The 18,166-nt window shown below is 42.2% G+C and overlaps 1 protein-coding gene across 1 annotated transcript; it reads left to right on the top strand.

The window, feature by feature from the left end:
* The first annotated feature begins 2,001 nt into the window (after positions 1 to 2,001).
* CFAP161 (cilia and flagella associated protein 161) lies at positions 2,002 to 17,545 on the top strand. The gene is made up of 7 exons (XM_003413752.4): positions 2,002 to 2,103; positions 3,365 to 3,454; positions 4,398 to 4,630; positions 6,162 to 6,246; positions 12,273 to 12,431; positions 16,600 to 16,673; positions 17,263 to 17,545. Exons 1-7 carry the CDS (start codon positions 2,035 to 2,037, stop codon positions 17,456 to 17,458), a joined length of 906 nt encoding a protein of 301 aa, XP_003413800.2. The 5' UTR covers positions 2,002 to 2,034; the 3' UTR covers positions 17,459 to 17,545.
* The last annotated feature ends 621 nt before the right edge of the window (positions 17,546 to 18,166 follow it).

The raw sequence follows: 18,166 nt of genomic DNA, 5'->3' as shown, positions 1-18,166 counted from the left end.
ACCCACAAAATAATATTTTATTTAAAAATATGTTGGCTACAGTATATTCTGCCTTTATCAAGAGTTCTTGCAAATCACAGGCTTGTCCTTTGAGTTGAAGGGAGGAGGGATGCTATAAAGTTCATAAAAACATGGACTATCTATCTGTAGGCCTATGTATATAATGTTTGAATGTGCTGCGTATGTATTCACATATACAATAAAGCACATTGGGGCACAGTTATGACGAATTCCTAGACATATCCAAATACCTCTTGGGATTGGTTTACTGGGTTAAAAGGCTTAGGACCATAGTCTCATGGGACAACTCAGTGAATTGGCATAACATAGTTCATAAAGATAACGTTCTACATCCTAGTTTTGTGAGCAGCGCCTGAGGCCTTAAAAGTTTACAAATGGCCATCTAAGATACAACTACTGGCCCCGGCTCACCTGGAGCAAAAGAGAATGAAGGACACCAAAGACTCGAAGAAGAAACTAGTCCACAGGACTAATAGCCTACACGAACCATGGCCTTTACTAGTCTGAGACCAGAAGAACTAGATGGTGCCCAGTTACCACTGTTGACCACTCTGACCAGGGACACAATAGAAGGTTGCAGATAGAACAGGAGAAAAGCACAGAACAAAATTCAAATTCTAAAAAAGACCAGACTTACTGGACTGATAGAGACTAGCGGAACCCCCGAGACTACTACCCTAAGACACCCTTTGAACTTGGAACTAAAGCTACACCTGGAGGCCACCTTTCAGCCAAATAATAGATTGGCTTATAAAATAAACATTATCACTCATGAATAATATGGTCCCTTAAACCATCAACAATATGAGACCAAACGGTCAACATCTACCCAGAAGCAAAGATGAGAAGGCAAGAAGGGGCATGGAAGCTAGATTAATGGAAACAGACCAAACAGAATGGAAATAATGAGAATGTTGACACATTGTGAAAACCATAACCAATGTCATGGAACAATTAGTATAAAAATTATTAAATGGGAACCTAATTTGCTTACTGTCTCCTGAAGAACAATAAAGTGTCAAAAAACAATAAAATATCAAAAAACAAACAAAAACACCAAAAAAACAAAAAAACGAACTACCTCAGAAATGTTTAAACAGAAATATACTAATATGGTGTATTTCTTACTTTTGAGGGTGAGAAATTTTGAGCGATTTTCCCCTTCCTTCTGTGTTATCTTGGCTTCCACATTTCCGCATTGAGCATGTATGGGTTTACAATTAGGGCAAAATTTCTTGGCTGCCAACTGAAAGGTTGGTGGTTTGAGTCCACAGGGAGGTGCCTTAGAAATCAGCCTTTGAAAACCGTATGGAGCCCAGTTCTACTCCGACACACATGGGGTCACCGTGAGTCGGCATGGACCCCAGGTTTGGCTGCGGCTGCCTCTGCCGCTGCTGATTATAAAATGAGGCTGCAAGCACAAGCTGTGTTTCCAATTAAAAACTCCTCTTGGCTGCCTTGAGAAGTAAAAAAAAAAAACTCCTCTTGGCTGCCTTGAGAAGTAAAGGTACGGTGTATTTTTATAGCAGCTTTTTGTTTAGAGTCTAGTAAAAAAAAATTTTTTTTTTCTTTCTTGAGGAAGCACTTAGTATAATGAGGCCTTTCGCGTGCTTTGCAATCATACCTGTTTAAAAAAAAACCAAACCAGTTATGGTCGAGGGGATTCTGAGTCCCAGTGACCCGGTAGGAGAGAGCAGAACTGTCACACACAGGGGTCCCAAGGAGCGCCTGGTGGATTCAAACTGCTGACTTTTGGGTTAGCAGCTGTAGCTCTTAAGCACTAGGCCACCAGGGTCTGCTTTGAGGTTATACTCAACGAAATATAAGCTTTGGAGACGGGGTGGCGCGGACTCCCCTGAGGTCCGCGAGGACCTAGAACGCTCTTTGTGTTGTCACTCATTGGCCAGCAGTCCCCGACTTTGACCAATCGCGCGGGGTCGCGTCGTCATGGCGACGGGAACGCTAACGCAAAGGGTGTCGCAGGCAGGCCTGCTTACCGGACAGCAGGGGACTATGGCGCAGAACTTGTACGGTCCACGAGTCAGGATGGGCAACTGGAACGAGGACGTCTACCTGGAGGAGGTACAGAGGGCCGTGGCCAGGCGCGGACCCCCGACTCCAGCGAGCGCTCCCAGGCCCCCAGTCCTCGGGAGCTCAGGGACTCCAAACCTTGCCTTGAGTTCAGCTTCCTACTTTGAGCACCCAAATCCCCTCTCCTATCGGGAATACACGGAAGACCCCTAAATTCCCATCCTTCCCTGAACTCCCAAGGAATCCCTTCCGCTGGCCTGCAAACCCAGTTCTCAGGGCCCTTGTAGTCTGAGCGCTGTAACACTCTGTCCCACTGGTTTCCCTGGCCTCCAAATTCCGTGCCTTGACTCCCAGGCTTCAGCTCATGCCTCCTCCTTAGTCTGTTGTTGTTCCCTCTGGTCGGTTTTGACTCATGGCGACCCACGTGTTACAGAATTAAAGCGCTCCATAGGATTTTCTTGGCTGTAATCCTAACAGATTGGGACCCTGACTGTGCAGTGCGTGAGATCTCGGCTGCTAACCAAAAGGTCGCCAGTTCGAACCCATCAACCGCTCTTTGGTAACCCTATGGGGCAGTTCTACTCTTCCTATAGGTCGCTCTGAGTCGGAATCGACTCCATCGCAACGGGTTTGGTTTGGTTATTAATCATAATGGAAGCAGATCGCCAGGCCTCTCTTGCAGGTACCGCTGAGTGGGTTCCCTTTAGGTTAACAGTCAAGCACAAAGCATTTGCACTGCCCAGGGACCTCCCCTTAGTCCAGAGCCCCACTAAATTCTTCCTGTTCCTTGGAGTCTTATAGTCTCAGAGACTGCAGTCAGTTGAAAAGACTCTAAACATCCCTCCCCGCAACTCCCTCCTTAGCGTCCCTTTTCCTGACTTTGTACTCCATCGCCTTGTCTTGACAAGGCCCTGGACCAAGCCACACCCATGCTTCGTTCTGGTTGAGTGGGTAGACTTTCCAATGTCAATCATCACACAACCTGGGGAGACCTCAGCGGGGGCCGATGCTCTCCAGATCTCACTCATGATTGCCACTGGCTGGAGTGGTCACAGGTGCTTTGCTTTCCTTCTTTCTCTCTTCCTTCCTTGCCTTTTTCATTTCTCCAAGCATTCTACAACGAAATGAAAATATTCAAATTATGGTTTGTTTTTCCTTTTTTTTACCATTCCTATTATGTTCACATTTCTTTTTCTGTTCTCAAATTTTGCTTTTTGAACTTGAGGTGCTTCTGACCTAAAGCCTACCAACCAGCATCTGGATTACTCAGGACTATTACTGACCCTTTGGACTTCACTCATTTTCTCTTCAGGAGCTCATGAAAGACTTCTTAGAGAAAAGAGACAAGGGGGAACTTCTCATACAGAGAAGCAGGAGACTGAAAGGGCATCTTTTGAGACAGGTAATTTTAAATCCAAATAATGGTTTCAAAATTCTGTAGAATGAAGTGTAAATCTATGTTAGCAAGCAGAAATTCCATAGATGGGTGGTCATTTGGAAAATAACAGTTTAAAAAAAATCTGAAAGCCACAAACATTTAGAATTCCTCAAGATTTTAGAAACATAAGAGGAGTTGGCTATTAATTATGTTTACCTATATTTTTTAAATGAAGAAATGAATGAATTAGTATGTAAATAAGTAAAATGCCACTTAATTGATACACAAAAATAGTCAACGAATACTGAATAAATTCGTAATGAGTAAATTTGTGATTTATGAAAGTGTCAGTTGACTTCATTTGAGATCATTGGGGGCTTTGCTTTGCCTGGAAACCCTGGTGGCATAGTGGTTAAGTGCTACAGCTGCTAACCAAAGGGTCAGCAGTTTGAATCTGCCATACGCTCCTTGGAAACTCTATGGGGCAGTTCTACTTGGTCATATAGGATCGCTACGGGTTGAAATCGACTCGACGGCACTGGGTTCTGGATTGCTTTGCCTTGGCAAGGAGTCCCTGGGTGATGCTAACGGTTAACATGCTTGGCTGCTGACTGAAAGGTTGGCCGTTCGAGTCCACCTTAGAGGTCCCTTGGAAGAAAAGGCCTGTTGATCTACTCCTGAAAAACCAGCCATCGAAAACCCTATGGAGCACCGTTTTGCTCTGATGCACATGGGATTGTCATGAGTTGGAATCGACTTGACAGCATCTGATTTACTGATTGCCTTGGCAAAGTGGGAGGGGGCAGTGGCAGGGAAAAAAAAAAAGGAAAACAAGGATTTGAGAGAATCCAAGTAAATCCCTTATAGAAATGGATCCTAGTCTGAGAAGGAAAAGATACACCTGGGAGAGGCCTGGTCACTCAGGAATTGCATGGTTTATTTGAAAAAATTCCTATTAAAATTGCAGATGCAGCTTTCCGTATCTGAAGATGGGTATATTCACTACGGTGACAAAGTGATGCTTGTGAACCCTGACCATGCCGAGACAGACGCCGATGTGTTTCTGACTGGGGATCTGAGCCTGTGTATGACTCCAGATGAAATTAAAGCCCACCTGAGGGATGAGTTGGAATTGCCCTGTGGCCTGAGTGCAGCTCAAACCAAGAACCCGGTTGGCAGAAACACTTTTGTGATTTTGAGGTAGGACACTTTAATTTTCAACTTATTTTCATCATCAATGTAAGTTTCTGTTTGTAGCTTGCGGATGCCCTGGGATTAGAGCGGTGCTCATTGAAGGTTGTATGAACATTCTCTGGGATTCTCATCTCGTTATCTTACCTTAAAGATTATTAATCAAGGGGTCTTTATAAACCCTTTTCTTAGACTTCATGATAATTGGCAATTTGTGTTTAATTCAAAATGCTTAATTCATAAGTATTGGACCCAGGGAATTAAATTCATATTCTGCCTGGAAGTAATGTGGGTTGTCTTGGTAACATCTCAGGATGCTTTGAGCTCCTTTGAGTACTTTCACTGCTTTTAATGTTGCTATGTTATTTTTGGAGCCCTGGTGGTGCAGCGGTTAAGAGCTTGGCTGCTAGCCAGAAGGTTGGCAGTTCAAATCCACCAGCCACTCCTAGGAAACCCTATGGAGCAGCTCTACTCTGTCTTATAGGGTCTCTAAAAAATATCTATATTAATGCAAGAAATTTACTCTTTTAAAATTAATTGCCCATTTAAAAAAAAAGACTCAAGGTGATTTTGAAAATAAGCAATTAAGCCCTTAGAGAACAAAGAGATATATAACTACAAAGGAAAACTACTGCTTTCACTTTGTTAACTAGTTTATAAGTCTATAATAACAGTGTTTACATAGCCAGTCCTTTAAGCCTTAAAGGGAGCCCTGGTGGTTAGGAGCTTGGCTGCTAACCAAAAGGTCGGCAGTTCGAATCCACCCATCACTCCTTGGAAACCCTTTGTGGCAGCTCTACTCTGTTCTATAGGGTTGCTGTGATGAGTCGGAATTGACTCAATGGCAACAGGTTTTAAGTCTTAAAGAAGCTTCTCAATTTAAATTTCTTTTGAATACGGACAATTCATTATAAAACAAAAACTGATCACAACTTCTGTTTCCTGGATAATTAGAAGATTTTAGTGTCTACAAATGTATTACTTTAGTTTTCTTTGTTGTTGGGTGCCGTTGAGTTGATTCCAAATCACGGCGACCCAATATGGCAGAATAGAACTGCCCCATAGGGTTCCCTAGGCTGTAATCTTTACCGGAGCAGATCTCCAGGTCTTTTCTTTTTCAAAGCGATTGGTGGGCTTGAACCACCAATCTTTTGGGTAGCAGCTGAGTACTTAAATGTTGTGCCACCAGGACTCCTTTTGGTTTTTCTCTAAAAATGTCAAATGCACTCGAGCAGAATTTCTTCGTGTTGGGTAGTGCTCAGTCCACTCTGGCCAAAGGCTTACAGAGTGGGGATATTCTGTGCTCTGGCTAGGGTTGGGGGCAAGGAATAAGATGGTGGGTGGATTTTAAGGCTGAAACAGAAAACCTTTTATTTAGATATTTAGTTCTATTATGGTACGTGAATATACATAAGCAGTAAAACTGGTTATAAACAAAATTGCAAACACAAAAGTAGAGGTGTAGAGTGATTTAATAGTGAGTTTACAGTATATCATATTTATTCCCCACTGAAAAAAAATTTTTTTTTTTTTCTGACAGCGTAGACAGAGATGCCATCGGTCAAGTCCTTAGATACGGGCAGAACTTTTGTCTTGGCATAACAGGAGGATCTGAAGACAAAATGGTGAGTCATGATTTTGAATGCCTACCTTGGATCAGTCAGCTTTGTTTCCATGAGGGGTCATTAGCAGCCAACTGAAGTGGACCAGGCGCTCTGCAGACATGGACCCCATCTGGCTTCATATGGCTTCAGCCTGTCACTTTCCATGGGCAGCTTTGGGCCAATTCTTTCCTTCTAACTTTGCAGCACCCTTAAAAGTGAAAGAGCAAGGGAGGGAAACCTTTTTGCATTGCAGGTGGCAAAAAGTAAAAATTTATCCTACCTCCACCTGTAAATTAAATGATTGGATTAATTAATAAAAAATGATTGGATTAATTAATAGTCATCTATTAATTACAAATGAAAAAATAACCAAACCCATTGCTATTGAATCAATTCCGACTCACAGCAACCCTATTTAGGACAGAGTAGAACTGCCCCATAGGATTTCCAAGGGGCAGCCGGTGGATTCAAACTGCTGACCTTTTGGTTAGCAGCCAAGCTCTTAACCAGAATGCCACCAGGGCTCCAACAATCATCTAATGGTTGTTGAATGTTACCAGTACCAGGAGGTATATGGTCTGTTTTTTTTTCTTTTTTAAACTTCTGGTTTTCAAACTTTTGTCAAATATGGGAGGACAACATGAGATGCTTAAGTCTGCCTGAGTCAGGGAGCTTACGTCTATGCACTTCACCTCTTCCTTGAAGGTTAGGAGGTGTAATAGAATAGATACATTGGGGTTTGAATTTTAGCTGGAATGCATGCTACCTCTGGGATGGGGCTTTGCTTAACCTTTTTGAGTCTATTTCTCATCTATAAAATGGGATTATTATACCTACCTTACTACATGCCAAGAGGTGTTCTAAGTGCTTGGCATGTATTAACTCATTAATCCCTCAAATGAGTCAATGGGGGAAGGGACTATCTTACTCCTCTTTTACCAATGGGGAAACTGGGGCACAAAGAGGATCAGCGATTTGCCCTAAGTCACACAGCTTGTAAGTAACAGAGCCGGTGCTATATAAAGTTTTTCATTGAAAGTTGAAGATTTCGTCGTTGTACGATATAGCATGATATTTTGTACCACAAAGAAAAAGTAATGCTGCCAATTAAACTGTAACACACCATTGATGGTAAGCTGAAGCCTGATTTTAATTGTAGAAATTAGGGAAAATACCCATTGTCTTACCCAGATATTAGCACTACTGACATTTTGGCCCATTTTCTGTTTGTTTTCCTATGTATTCCCTTTTAAAACTGAGATATAAGCATGATGAATACACTATTTTGAGCTATTACTTTTTTCTTTGAACTTTTTGAATATGTACATTGTAAAAATTTCAAAAACTTCTATGTGACCTTGATAAATATAGAAATAAATGGATACTTTTACACATTTCTGAAAGCTCTTTGTGATAACATTTAATGGCTGCATACTCTATGATTGTATGGATGTATCATGATTTACCTAACCTTTAGTCTACCATTTGGTAGTTGGATTTGGTCCAGTGTTTCTCTATTATACGTGAAACTCCAGTGCACAATCTGTGTTTAAGTGCTTAAAACTTCCGCTACTCCACCACGAATTAAGGGTTATGTCTTTAGCATAGATTTTTTTTATAGTTTTATTTTATTTTTTGTTGTGGAGAATATGCACAGCAAAACATACACCAATTCAACAATTTCCAGATGTAAAATTCAGTGACATGGATTACATTCTTTGAGTTGTGCAAACATTCTCACCCTCCTTTCCCAATTTGTTCCTCCTCCATTAAGATAAAGGCACTGCCCCCTAAGTTTCCTATCTAATTTTTTGATTTGCTGTTGTCAGTCTGATCCGTCTAGCTAGATCTTAAAAGAGAGCAATGCTCAAGGCAGGCATTCTTTGCTACTTAAGCTAAACTACCATTTAGTTAAACGGAGAAAGTATCGAAGTTGTCAAGGATTTCATTTTACTTGGATCCACAATCAATGCTCAGGAAAGCAACAATCAAGAAATCAAACAATGTATTGCATTGGGCAAATCTGCTGCAAAAGACCTCTTTCAAGTGTTAAAAAGTAAAGATGTCACTAAGGATGTCACTTTGAGGACTAAGGTGTGCCTGGCGGAAGCCGTGGTATTTTCAGTTGCCTCATATGCATGTGAAAGCTGGACAATGAATAAGGAAGACCAAAGAAGAATTGATGCCTTTGAATTATGATGTTGGGGAAGAATATTGAATATACCATGGACTGCCAGAAGAATGAACAAATCTGTCTTGGTAAAAGTACAGTCAGAATGCTTCTTAGAAGCGAGGATGGTGAGACTTCGTCTCAATTACTTTGGACCTATTATCAGGAGGTACCAGTCCCTGGAGAAGGACATCATGGTTGGTAAAGAAGAGGGCTAGTGAAAACGAGGAAGACCCTCAAGAAGATGGATTGACACAATGGCTGCAGCAATGGGCTCTAACATAGTAAAGATTATGAGGATGGCACAGGTCCAGGCAATGTTTTGTCCTGTTGTACATAGGGTCACTGTGAGTCAGAGCTGACTCAGTGTCATCTAACAACAACAACAACTATTTGGTTTAAAGAAGAGTTCAGGGGATATTTTTGGTTTAAGGTTTAAAGATTATGTCAGCGCAATAGTTTCAGGGATTCCTCTAGCCTCCATGGCTCCGGAAAGTCTGGAGTCCATGTGAATTTTAAATTCTGTTTTGCAATTTTACCCCTTCTGGCCAGGATTCATTTATAGAATCTTTGATCAAAATGCTCAGTAATGGTAGCCGGGCATCTTCCAGTTCTTTTGGTCTCATGGCAAAGGAGGTAATTGTTCATGGAGGCAATTAGCCACACATCCATTTCCTCCTCCAATTCCTGACTCTCCTTCTTCCTCTGTTGCTCCAGGCAAATAGAGCCTATTTGTTGTGCCTTGGACAGCTGCTCGCAAGCTTTTAATATCCCAACCTCTATGCAACAACCTGGGAGGTAGAACAGAAACACTAAACATGTTATTAGGTAAAGTAGCTGGGATGTTCCGTGTCCCCAAACCATGTCCCTGAACCTCCAAACCAAAGAACCAAATTCCGTGAAGTGTTTGGTTATACACAGGATAGATTTTTTGATATAGAATTCTTAGTAAAAGGCTATGAGCACATTTAAAAGCATTGATACATATAACAAGTTCTTTTGGTAAAGGGTTGTACCAATTTGTACTCTCAACTACAGTAAATAAGAAGGCTTATCAACTGACTTATTAACAGTAATAAACGTTATAGTAAAAATTTTTGCTAATTTGAGAAACAAGCAAAAAGAGAAGAAAGGTATTTATATTTTATAGTGCTGTAATTTTTTCCCCGTATTTTTGATCTGTCCCTTTCCCCTTCTCCCTTCCTTCATTTTCTCCCTCTCTCCTTTCTTCCCCTCTGTCCTGTGAATCAGGTTTTCTTTACCTTTTTATTGAGTTGGGTCTATATTTCTGCTCTTTCATAGATTATAACATTTTGCCTTATTTGTCGATAATATTTTCTCCCATTTGCTGCTTGACTTTTAAATCAGATTGTTTTAATATTTTACATCTTTTAGTAAAATGGACCCATGTTTTTCTTTGTAATTTCTTCCATTGCTTTAAAGCTTCAAAGTCGGCCCCAGAGATCTGACGAAAAGAAAAACTTATATTAACTTGTAGATGTTTTCAGTTTGACTTTTAACTTTAGTCCACTTGGGATTTATTTTCATAAATGCTTTGATTTGAACATTTAAATTTCCCCCAAAGGACTAGTCAGCTGTAACTGTTCTATTTTTTTTATTATTATTATTCTTTTCTCCACTGACACAGGATGCTTCCCTTCGCATGTATAAAGTCATTATATATACTCTAAGCTGTTTCTGGGCTTTCTATTTTGATCCATTGAACTTGGGTTATCTATTTTTATGCCAGGACTGTAGCATCTTAATTATTATAGCTTTGTATTTTATTTTGAAAGCTGCTAGGCCTAGTTCCTTCTCATTACTCTTGTTTTTCTAAATTATGTTAAAAATTTAATCTTTAAGATAAATATAATATCATTTTTTTTTTCAAGTCCCTGTGCTCTTGTCCAAAAAAAAAAAAAAAAAGCCTTGGAATTTTGACTGGCATTGTAAAATTAAGTAGCTTCAGGTTCTTAGTAGCTTTACAGTATTTCTTCTTTTGAGATGTCTCTGCATTTATTCAAATATCCTTTTATATTGCTCAGTAAAATTTTTTTTCACTGGATTTGCTGCCAGTTTTTTTTAAGGTTACTCCTTGGTAGCTTGTATTTTGGATGCTATTGTAGCGAGGCTCTTTTGATAGACATAACAAATATATAAGAAAGCTATTGATTTTTATATCTACTTTTGATGAAACCGCTTACTTCTATTAATTTTAATAGCTTTCAGTTGATTCTCTTGGGTTTTTTAGGTAGATGGTAATTTCATCTTCAAATGATGACTTTTTTATCTTCCCAAAATCTCATAGCTGTGATTTCTGTTTTTTTTTTTTTTTTTTTGGATTAGTAAGCACTTCCAGGGCATTCATAAAAATTCTGGTGATAGTGGTCTTCTGGGCCTGTACCTGACCTTATTATTATTTTATATCAACAGGCAAGTTTTGTGGTTTGAGGTTGATATTCTTTGCCATTTTAAGTCCTCGTTTTCTTATTGCTCTGAATGGCATGCTCATTCTTCCCATCACCTAAGGCCAAAGCCATACTGTAACCCTGGATCTGCTTCCTTTACCTGCTTATAAAACCCGTTGCCTTTGGGTCGATTCTGACTCATAGTGACCCTATTACCCGCCTATATCATAAATTACCAATCCCATCGCTCCTTCGCAATGCATTCTGGCCTGTCTGATTCATTCCCTATGGCACTATCTTGCTTAAGGCCCAGTTTCTTGGCCTCTCTAGTCTACCTAGACTTGAAACTATACCAGATGGTCCTGCCAGGTTGACCTTTAAATGCTCAGGTCTGGTTATATCCCACCTCCATTGGAAAGTCATCGGTGGCTCCCCATTGCTCTCCGGACTAAGTCCCAGTTCTTTATCTTGGCACTTAAGGCCATAGCAGATAGGCCTAGTGACCTGTTTTTGAAAGGTCACAGGCTTGAAAACCCTATGGAGCAGTTCTACTCTGCACATGTGAGGTTGCTATGAATCAGAATCAACTCCATGGCAATCAACAACAACATCATAACACATCTTGGTCTTCCCTGCCCATCCCCTGTGGCTCCCTGGCACACCTCCTGGGAGCCTTTCCTGAGCCCAGGAAGAGCACTGTGTTCCCATCTCTTCACTCCCACAGCTCACTGCAACTCTGCTGGTCGGCCCGTACCTTACAGGTGCTTCTGTTTCCATACTGTACTTGATCGTCCCTGCCGCTGGCTGGAAAGCTTCCTGGAGATGGTAACTCATTTCTGCCGGCCCCTTAGTGCCCCACAGCCCAGCCTTGCCTATGACAGGTGCTTACTGAAATCCCGGGCAAAATATGCAGAAACTACCTCCAAGGCCAGGGTGAAGGTGAGTCAGCAAAAAGCTAATAGGAAACTGATATTTCTAACTTTCCAGCAGGATGGGGTGCATTCTGGTAAGGGGACAGGCAGCCAGAAACCTGACACAAACTCCAAGTGTGGATGTTCATTCCAGAAGGCCGTGGGATGAGTTTTATGCAACATTTTTAAAATAATGGAATGAGTTTTATGCAACATTTTTTTTATAATAAATAAAATATTGATCTAGGTTCTATGCTCTGAATAAGAGGAGGAGGGGGCTGGAATGGGAAGAAGAAGACTGAATTTGGTATTTGAAGGAAGGAGAGAACTGGCAGAAAAGGAGTTCAAGGCAAAGGTGGAAGAGGCAGTGTCAGCATTCCAAGATGACATTTCTAAGATACAGGAAAATTGAGCGTTCTCATGCAATCAGTGAGAGCAGGGATTTTTTTTTGAAAACTGCTTTTGAACACATTTGATATCCAGCCAGTTGATCACTTTTTATTTTCAGGTAGGTTTTCAAATCACTGTAACTTGGCATCTGTCTGCTATCGTTTTCAGTTATATTTAGCAAGTGATCACCGGACCCTACTGAAATCATCCAAGAAGTCTTGGCTCCAGGAAGTGTACCTGACGGATGAAGTCTCCTACCGGAACTGCTGGCAGGCTGCCTATATTGACCCCCAACTGCGCCTGGAATATGAAGGCTTACCTACCCCGGTGAGCATGGCCCCAGGGAAGGCATGGGAACTAGTGCCATGAAGTGGATGGACTTTATTCCTGTCCTTAAAGAGAAGACTTATCACAGGTCTCTCTCTCACTCTCTCATCTATAACTGAAGTTTGGAGGGTACCATTTTGCCCTGTAGCAGCATCCTGCGTTGGTATTTCTCAGTTCCAATTGCACATTATAATCACCTAGGGAGTTTTTTGGAGTCCCTTCTTGGAGCGAACAGTTAATGTGCTTGGCTACTAACCAAAAGGTTGGAGGTTTGAGTCTACCCAGAGGTGCCTTGAAAGAAAGGCCTGGTGACCCACTTAAAAAAAAATCAGCCATTGAAAACCCTATGGAGCACAGCTCTACTCTGACACACGTGGGGTCGCCATGTGGGGTCATCAGGAGTAGGAGTCAACTCCATGGCAACTGGGTTAAGGAGTTTTTTTTAAAAAAAATACTGATGCCCAGGCCCTGCCCCTGACTTAATTGTCACGTTGAGAACCACTGACCTTAGATTGTGTCTTGGTTTTCTAATGCTGCTGTAAGAAAACACCACAGAGCAGGTGGCTTTAAAGAACAGAAATTTATCGTCTCATAGTTCTGGAGGCCGGGGGTCTAAATGAGGGCATCGGCTGTGTTGATGCCTTCTGAGGGCTCTGAGAGAGAAACAGTTCCAAGCTTCTCTCTTGCTCCTGGTGGCTCCTGGACCATCCCTGGTGCTCCTTGGCTTGTACATGGGTCTTCACATAGCGTCTTCCCCTGTGTCTCTGTGTCTGTTCTCTTTTGTAATCCACCACTCAGGTGGGATTAGGATCCAACCTATGCTGGTATGACCTCAGGTTAACCTTCAAAAACCCTTGTTCCAAACAAGGTCACATCCACAGGTACAGGAGTTAGGACTTTAACCTGTAATATTCAACATTTCGGGGACAGAATTCAGTTCATAACAGATCGTGAGGATTATGGCGCTGTTTTCTTTCAGGTCTCCGTTAAGTACTAATTTCTAAAACCAAACCAGCTGCTCTTGAGCTGACCCGGACTCATGGCGACCCCACGTGTGTCAGAGTAGAACTGTGCCCCACAGGGTTTTCAATGACTCATTTTTCTGAAGTAGGTGGCCAGGCCTTTCCTCCAAGGCACACTTGGTAGACTTGAACCTCCAGCCGTTCAGGTAGCAGTTGAGTGCATTGACTGTTTGCATCACCCAGGGACTTCACTAATTTCTGAAGAGACTGGGAAGCCTTAGGGCAGCAGAAGAGACAGCAGGGCAGCCATATAGGTGCACACAGTGGTCCTGCGGCACAGCACCTTTCTGCTTCTTGTTTCTGGTCATTTTCTCAGGACCCTGGGCCTTTGAGACTGGGTCCTGAGGCCCTGCCGGACAGGAAGGGAAGGTCTGGCGGGCAAGAGCAGGCATCATTGTTTCGGGGGTCCAGAGGTTTTCTTACTCACTCATGACCCATCCAGCAGATGGTGAATGAAAGGTTGTTAGAAGTCGCTGGGAAAGTGTGGGATTACAGCAGGGAAGGATCTGAAGAGCTGGTTTGTTGAGATGGCCAACCATGGCCACTGCCCACTCTCCAGGAAGTGATGCCCAAATACAGGCCCCTCTGAATCTGCCAGACAAGGTCTGCTTCCCTCCAAGCTCTGCCAGGTGGACACTAGTACGCGAGGTTGTCTCCCATAGTCTGGAGGATACCTTGTCTGTAACAAAACACTCCACAACTTTCTTCTCTTCAGTTGGCCTTTGCCAAGCTTTGTTCTTCTTGGAATTGCCTTTCATTTCCATGGCTTATACTGTCAGTGTCTCTGTTTCCTTAACTGTAAAATGGGGGTTAAAAACACTACCTACCTTATGAGGTTTTGAAATTCCTACGTGATACACATAGTTAACACGCTTGGCTACTAACCAAAAGGGTGAAGATTTGAGTCCACCCAGAGGCACCTTGGAAGAAAGTCCTGGAGATCTGCTTCAAAAATCAGTCACTAAAAACCCTACGGAGCACAATTCTACTCTGAAACTTACGGGGTTGCCGTGAGTCAAAGTTGACTTGATGGCAACCAGTAACTGGCAGTATGCAGCTTTGTGAGGATCAAATGGTTAGCATGTTTATAGTGCTTATTAGAAAAGAGCTTGGCTTACAGGAAGCACTCAGAAGCGTTAACTATTATTGTGGTTTATTATTGTTATTATTCTTGGAGCAGTGGCCTAGGTACCAGGAGCTCTTTCCTGCATTGCTAGCTCACCCCGTGGTCTGGAACGGGTCTCCGAACCTCACTCTGACATGGTTACACGTCTGCAAAATGGGAACCTTAAGAAGGAGGCTTGGTGGTACAGTGGTTCAGTGCTGGGCTGCTAACGGGTCGAACTCACCAGTGGCTCCACAGAAGAACCTGGTGACCTGCTCTGTAAAGATTCCAAAACCAAACCAACCCCATTGCTGTCGAGTTGACTCATAGCGACCCTATAGGACAGAGCAGAACTGCCCCATAATTTCTAAGGAGCTCCTGCTGGATTCAAACTGCTGACTTTTTGGTTAGCAGCCATAGCTCTTAACTACTACGCCACCAGGGTTTCACCTGTAAAGATTACAGCCTAGGAAACCCTATGGGGCAGTTTTACTCCAACATATAGGGTTGCTGTAAGTTGGAACTGACTCAGTGGCACTCAACAACAACAACAACAAAGACCTGTTTGAGCTAACCTGCACATATCAATCTCCTGCAGCCAAGAACACGCCTGTACTGAACAAGTTGGGTCTATTACTTGTTGCACTGAGGGGAACGCACGCCACATGGAACCTTGGCACCTCTCAGTACGAGGGTGTTAGAAAGGACTTAGAGGATTTGGCTTTGGTTGGTTGATTTTGTGGAGGATTCTAGGAAATGGAGGTTTCCTTGAGACTGGATGCTTTCAGGAAGCAGGGGGTAATTCTATGATTGTTGTTGTTAGTTGCCATCAAGTCAATTCTGACTCCTGGCGACTCTCTTTGTGCAGAGCCGAACTGCCCCCTAGGATTTTCAAGGCTGTGGCCTTTCAGAAGCAGATCACCAAGTCTGTCTCCTGAGGTGCCTCTGGGTAGATTCGAACTGCCAACCTTTTGGCTAGTAGTTGATTGCTTAGCTGTTTGTGCCACCCTGGGACTCCTAATTCTATGATTACGCATCTCATTAAATTGAGGGACGGCAGACTAGAGGGGCTGAGGTTGTAGTTTGTAAAGCAGCAGCAGTCATTCATATTAGCCAGGAGTGTATGATGTCGGGGTGTTTTGTGTCTTAGACAACGTTCGTGTTTTGTCTGTGTTCACACATGATCACAGAGCAGCCTGTTTTTGTCTTGACCCATCATGGTCATGGAGTGGCCTTGTCTGATGCCGACCTTCTGTGAAATTGACAGTGTTTAACAGGAGAATGTCCAGGCCTGGGCCAGGCCAGCTTCTGGGTGTTGGGGTTGCTTTTCTCTTTCTCACACAGCTTGTAGCTTACATGAGCCAGGATTTTGAAATAATATTTATTATTTTTTTCTGCTTGTAAACATAATGGATGTTTATTTGTGCAAACTTTGAAAAGTATAATAAATAATTTGCAAGTTGCCAGCAGTTAGTTAGTTCTACCTTCCGAAGGTAACCGCTGTGGCTTATCATTTCTATCTTTTCTTGTGCATATACTTTTTTTTTTTTTAAACAAAATAGGGACACCGTGAATATACTTTTTTTCTCACTTAACACACCACTGGCCAAAACGAGACTAAAAGGGCACACCAGCCCTGGGGCAAGGACTAGAAGTCAGGAGGGGACAGGAAAGCTGGTAACAGGGAACCCAAGGCCAAGAACGGAGAGTGTTGACATGTCGTGGGGTTGTTAACCAATGTCATAAACGAATATGTGTAGTAACTGTTTAACGAGAAACTTGTTTGGTAAACCTTCATCTGAAATACAATTAAAACAAACAAACAAACCGCTGACCATATTGCATCTTCTCCAGTTTGACTTTGGATGTGGATATCTGCAATAATGTATGTAATCAGTCCATGATGTATGGCTTCCAGGTTATTCCCATTTTTAAAAAAACTACATTTACATGAATATACCCTATAGTGCTTTCCCCAATTTTTTACTTTTAGGAGGCCTTAATTCAGAATGCAAATAACATGTTTTCCTTATCTGTCAAGGCAAATGCAAAAGTCCTCATCAATCACTGCCACACGAATCGGGGACTGGTGGCCCATCGGCATCTGTTCATAAGGTATTGTGTTGTCAGGTGCAGTAAGCATTCTGAGTGGGGCTGGGGTAAATATAAGCAGAGAAGTTCAATTTCAAGAGTGCACCATGAAAAAACTTTTGTTAAGGAAATACTGTCGGATAGAACTTTTTTTTTTTGTCACATAGAATTTTGATGGTATGAAAAATCATATTAAAGCCCCTCTTCTATTTGCAAGTCCTTCCCCCACAAGAGAATTTTAGCTATAATAGGATACTACCCTGGATAGTACAATGTGTTTGGCTGCTAACTAAAAGGTTGGAGGTTCCAGTCCACCCAGAGGTACCTCAGAAGGAAGCCCAGGCAATCTACTTCTGAAAAAATCAGCCATTGAAAACCCAATGGGGCCCAGTTCTACTCTGGCCCGTAGGGGGTTGCCATGAGTAAGAATCAGCTAAAGAGCAACTTGGTTTTTTGTTTTTTTTTTTGGCTTATCCACTTAATCCTTGCCCAAACAGGGTGAAACATACCTGCCAACATGTAATATTTTATAGAGCCTCAAGGACTTTGTATAGCAGTCTGCTTATTGAGAGTTGTTATTGAAATTCCAACCAGTGTTCTTTCTCCGCCCCAGGACCTATTTTGGAAAGGAAGCTGAGGTTGCTGCTCACACACATCTGGATTCGCACAGAGTTGAAAAACCAAAGAATCATTGGATGCTGGTCACGGGGAATCCCAGGAAGGACTCGTCCACCATTTTGGACCTGCCCAAAGCCGGGGCGGAGGACACCCACGCCATGGAGCAAGCCACGAGCCTTAATGCGCAGTAACACTTGCTCTTGGGTCTTGCCCTCATCAAATGTACAGTTAAAAGAAATGGACAATTTTGGTCATGCCTCAGGTTATTTTTAAGTCAAGTATAGAAGTCTCTGAATACTATATTAAAACAAGGCTGTACTAAAATTATTGAATTGGTATAGGGCATCTAGGCTACAAAAAAATACCAGCCCTGAGGAATACTCAGAAAGAGTGTCTGAAGGTGACAGATGAGGTGTTGTCAACAACCAAATTCTGAAAAACAGCTTCCTCTGCTTTGATCCTACACAGAGGCAGCTTGTACAAGGATCATTTGTTCATTTTTAAAGCTATGCCTACATAATAAAGCTATCGGAACAGTACTGAAGTTTTGGCCTCACTTTTCACGCTTGGACTCTGTACAATGTATTAAAAAACAATCAACCATGTGTAGCTTTGAGCTTTGGCCTTGTCTCTGGAGTTAAATATTTTCCTCTTCCTCTTGTAATTATCCTATTTTTGTTTCATCCTTGTCTGAGGGGGTCAGAACTTCTGTGACCAGTAACTCCTTCTTCTTCTTTTTTTTTTAAGTAATTAATTTTATTTTTGTTGTTGAGAATACACACAGGAGGACATACACCAACTCAGCAGTTTCTACAACTCAGTGACGCTGATTACATTCATCGAGTTGTGCAACCATTCTCACTCTCCTTTCCTGAGTTGTTCCTCCTCTGTTAACAGTA

This window comes from Loxodonta africana, chromosome 13, assembly GCF_030014295.1.
Source record: "Loxodonta africana isolate mLoxAfr1 chromosome 13, mLoxAfr1.hap2, whole genome shotgun sequence".
In the NCBI taxonomy this organism is placed as follows: Eukaryota; Metazoa; Chordata; class Mammalia; order Proboscidea; family Elephantidae; genus Loxodonta; species Loxodonta africana.
This window is presented reverse-complemented; position numbering and strand designations above follow the sequence as displayed.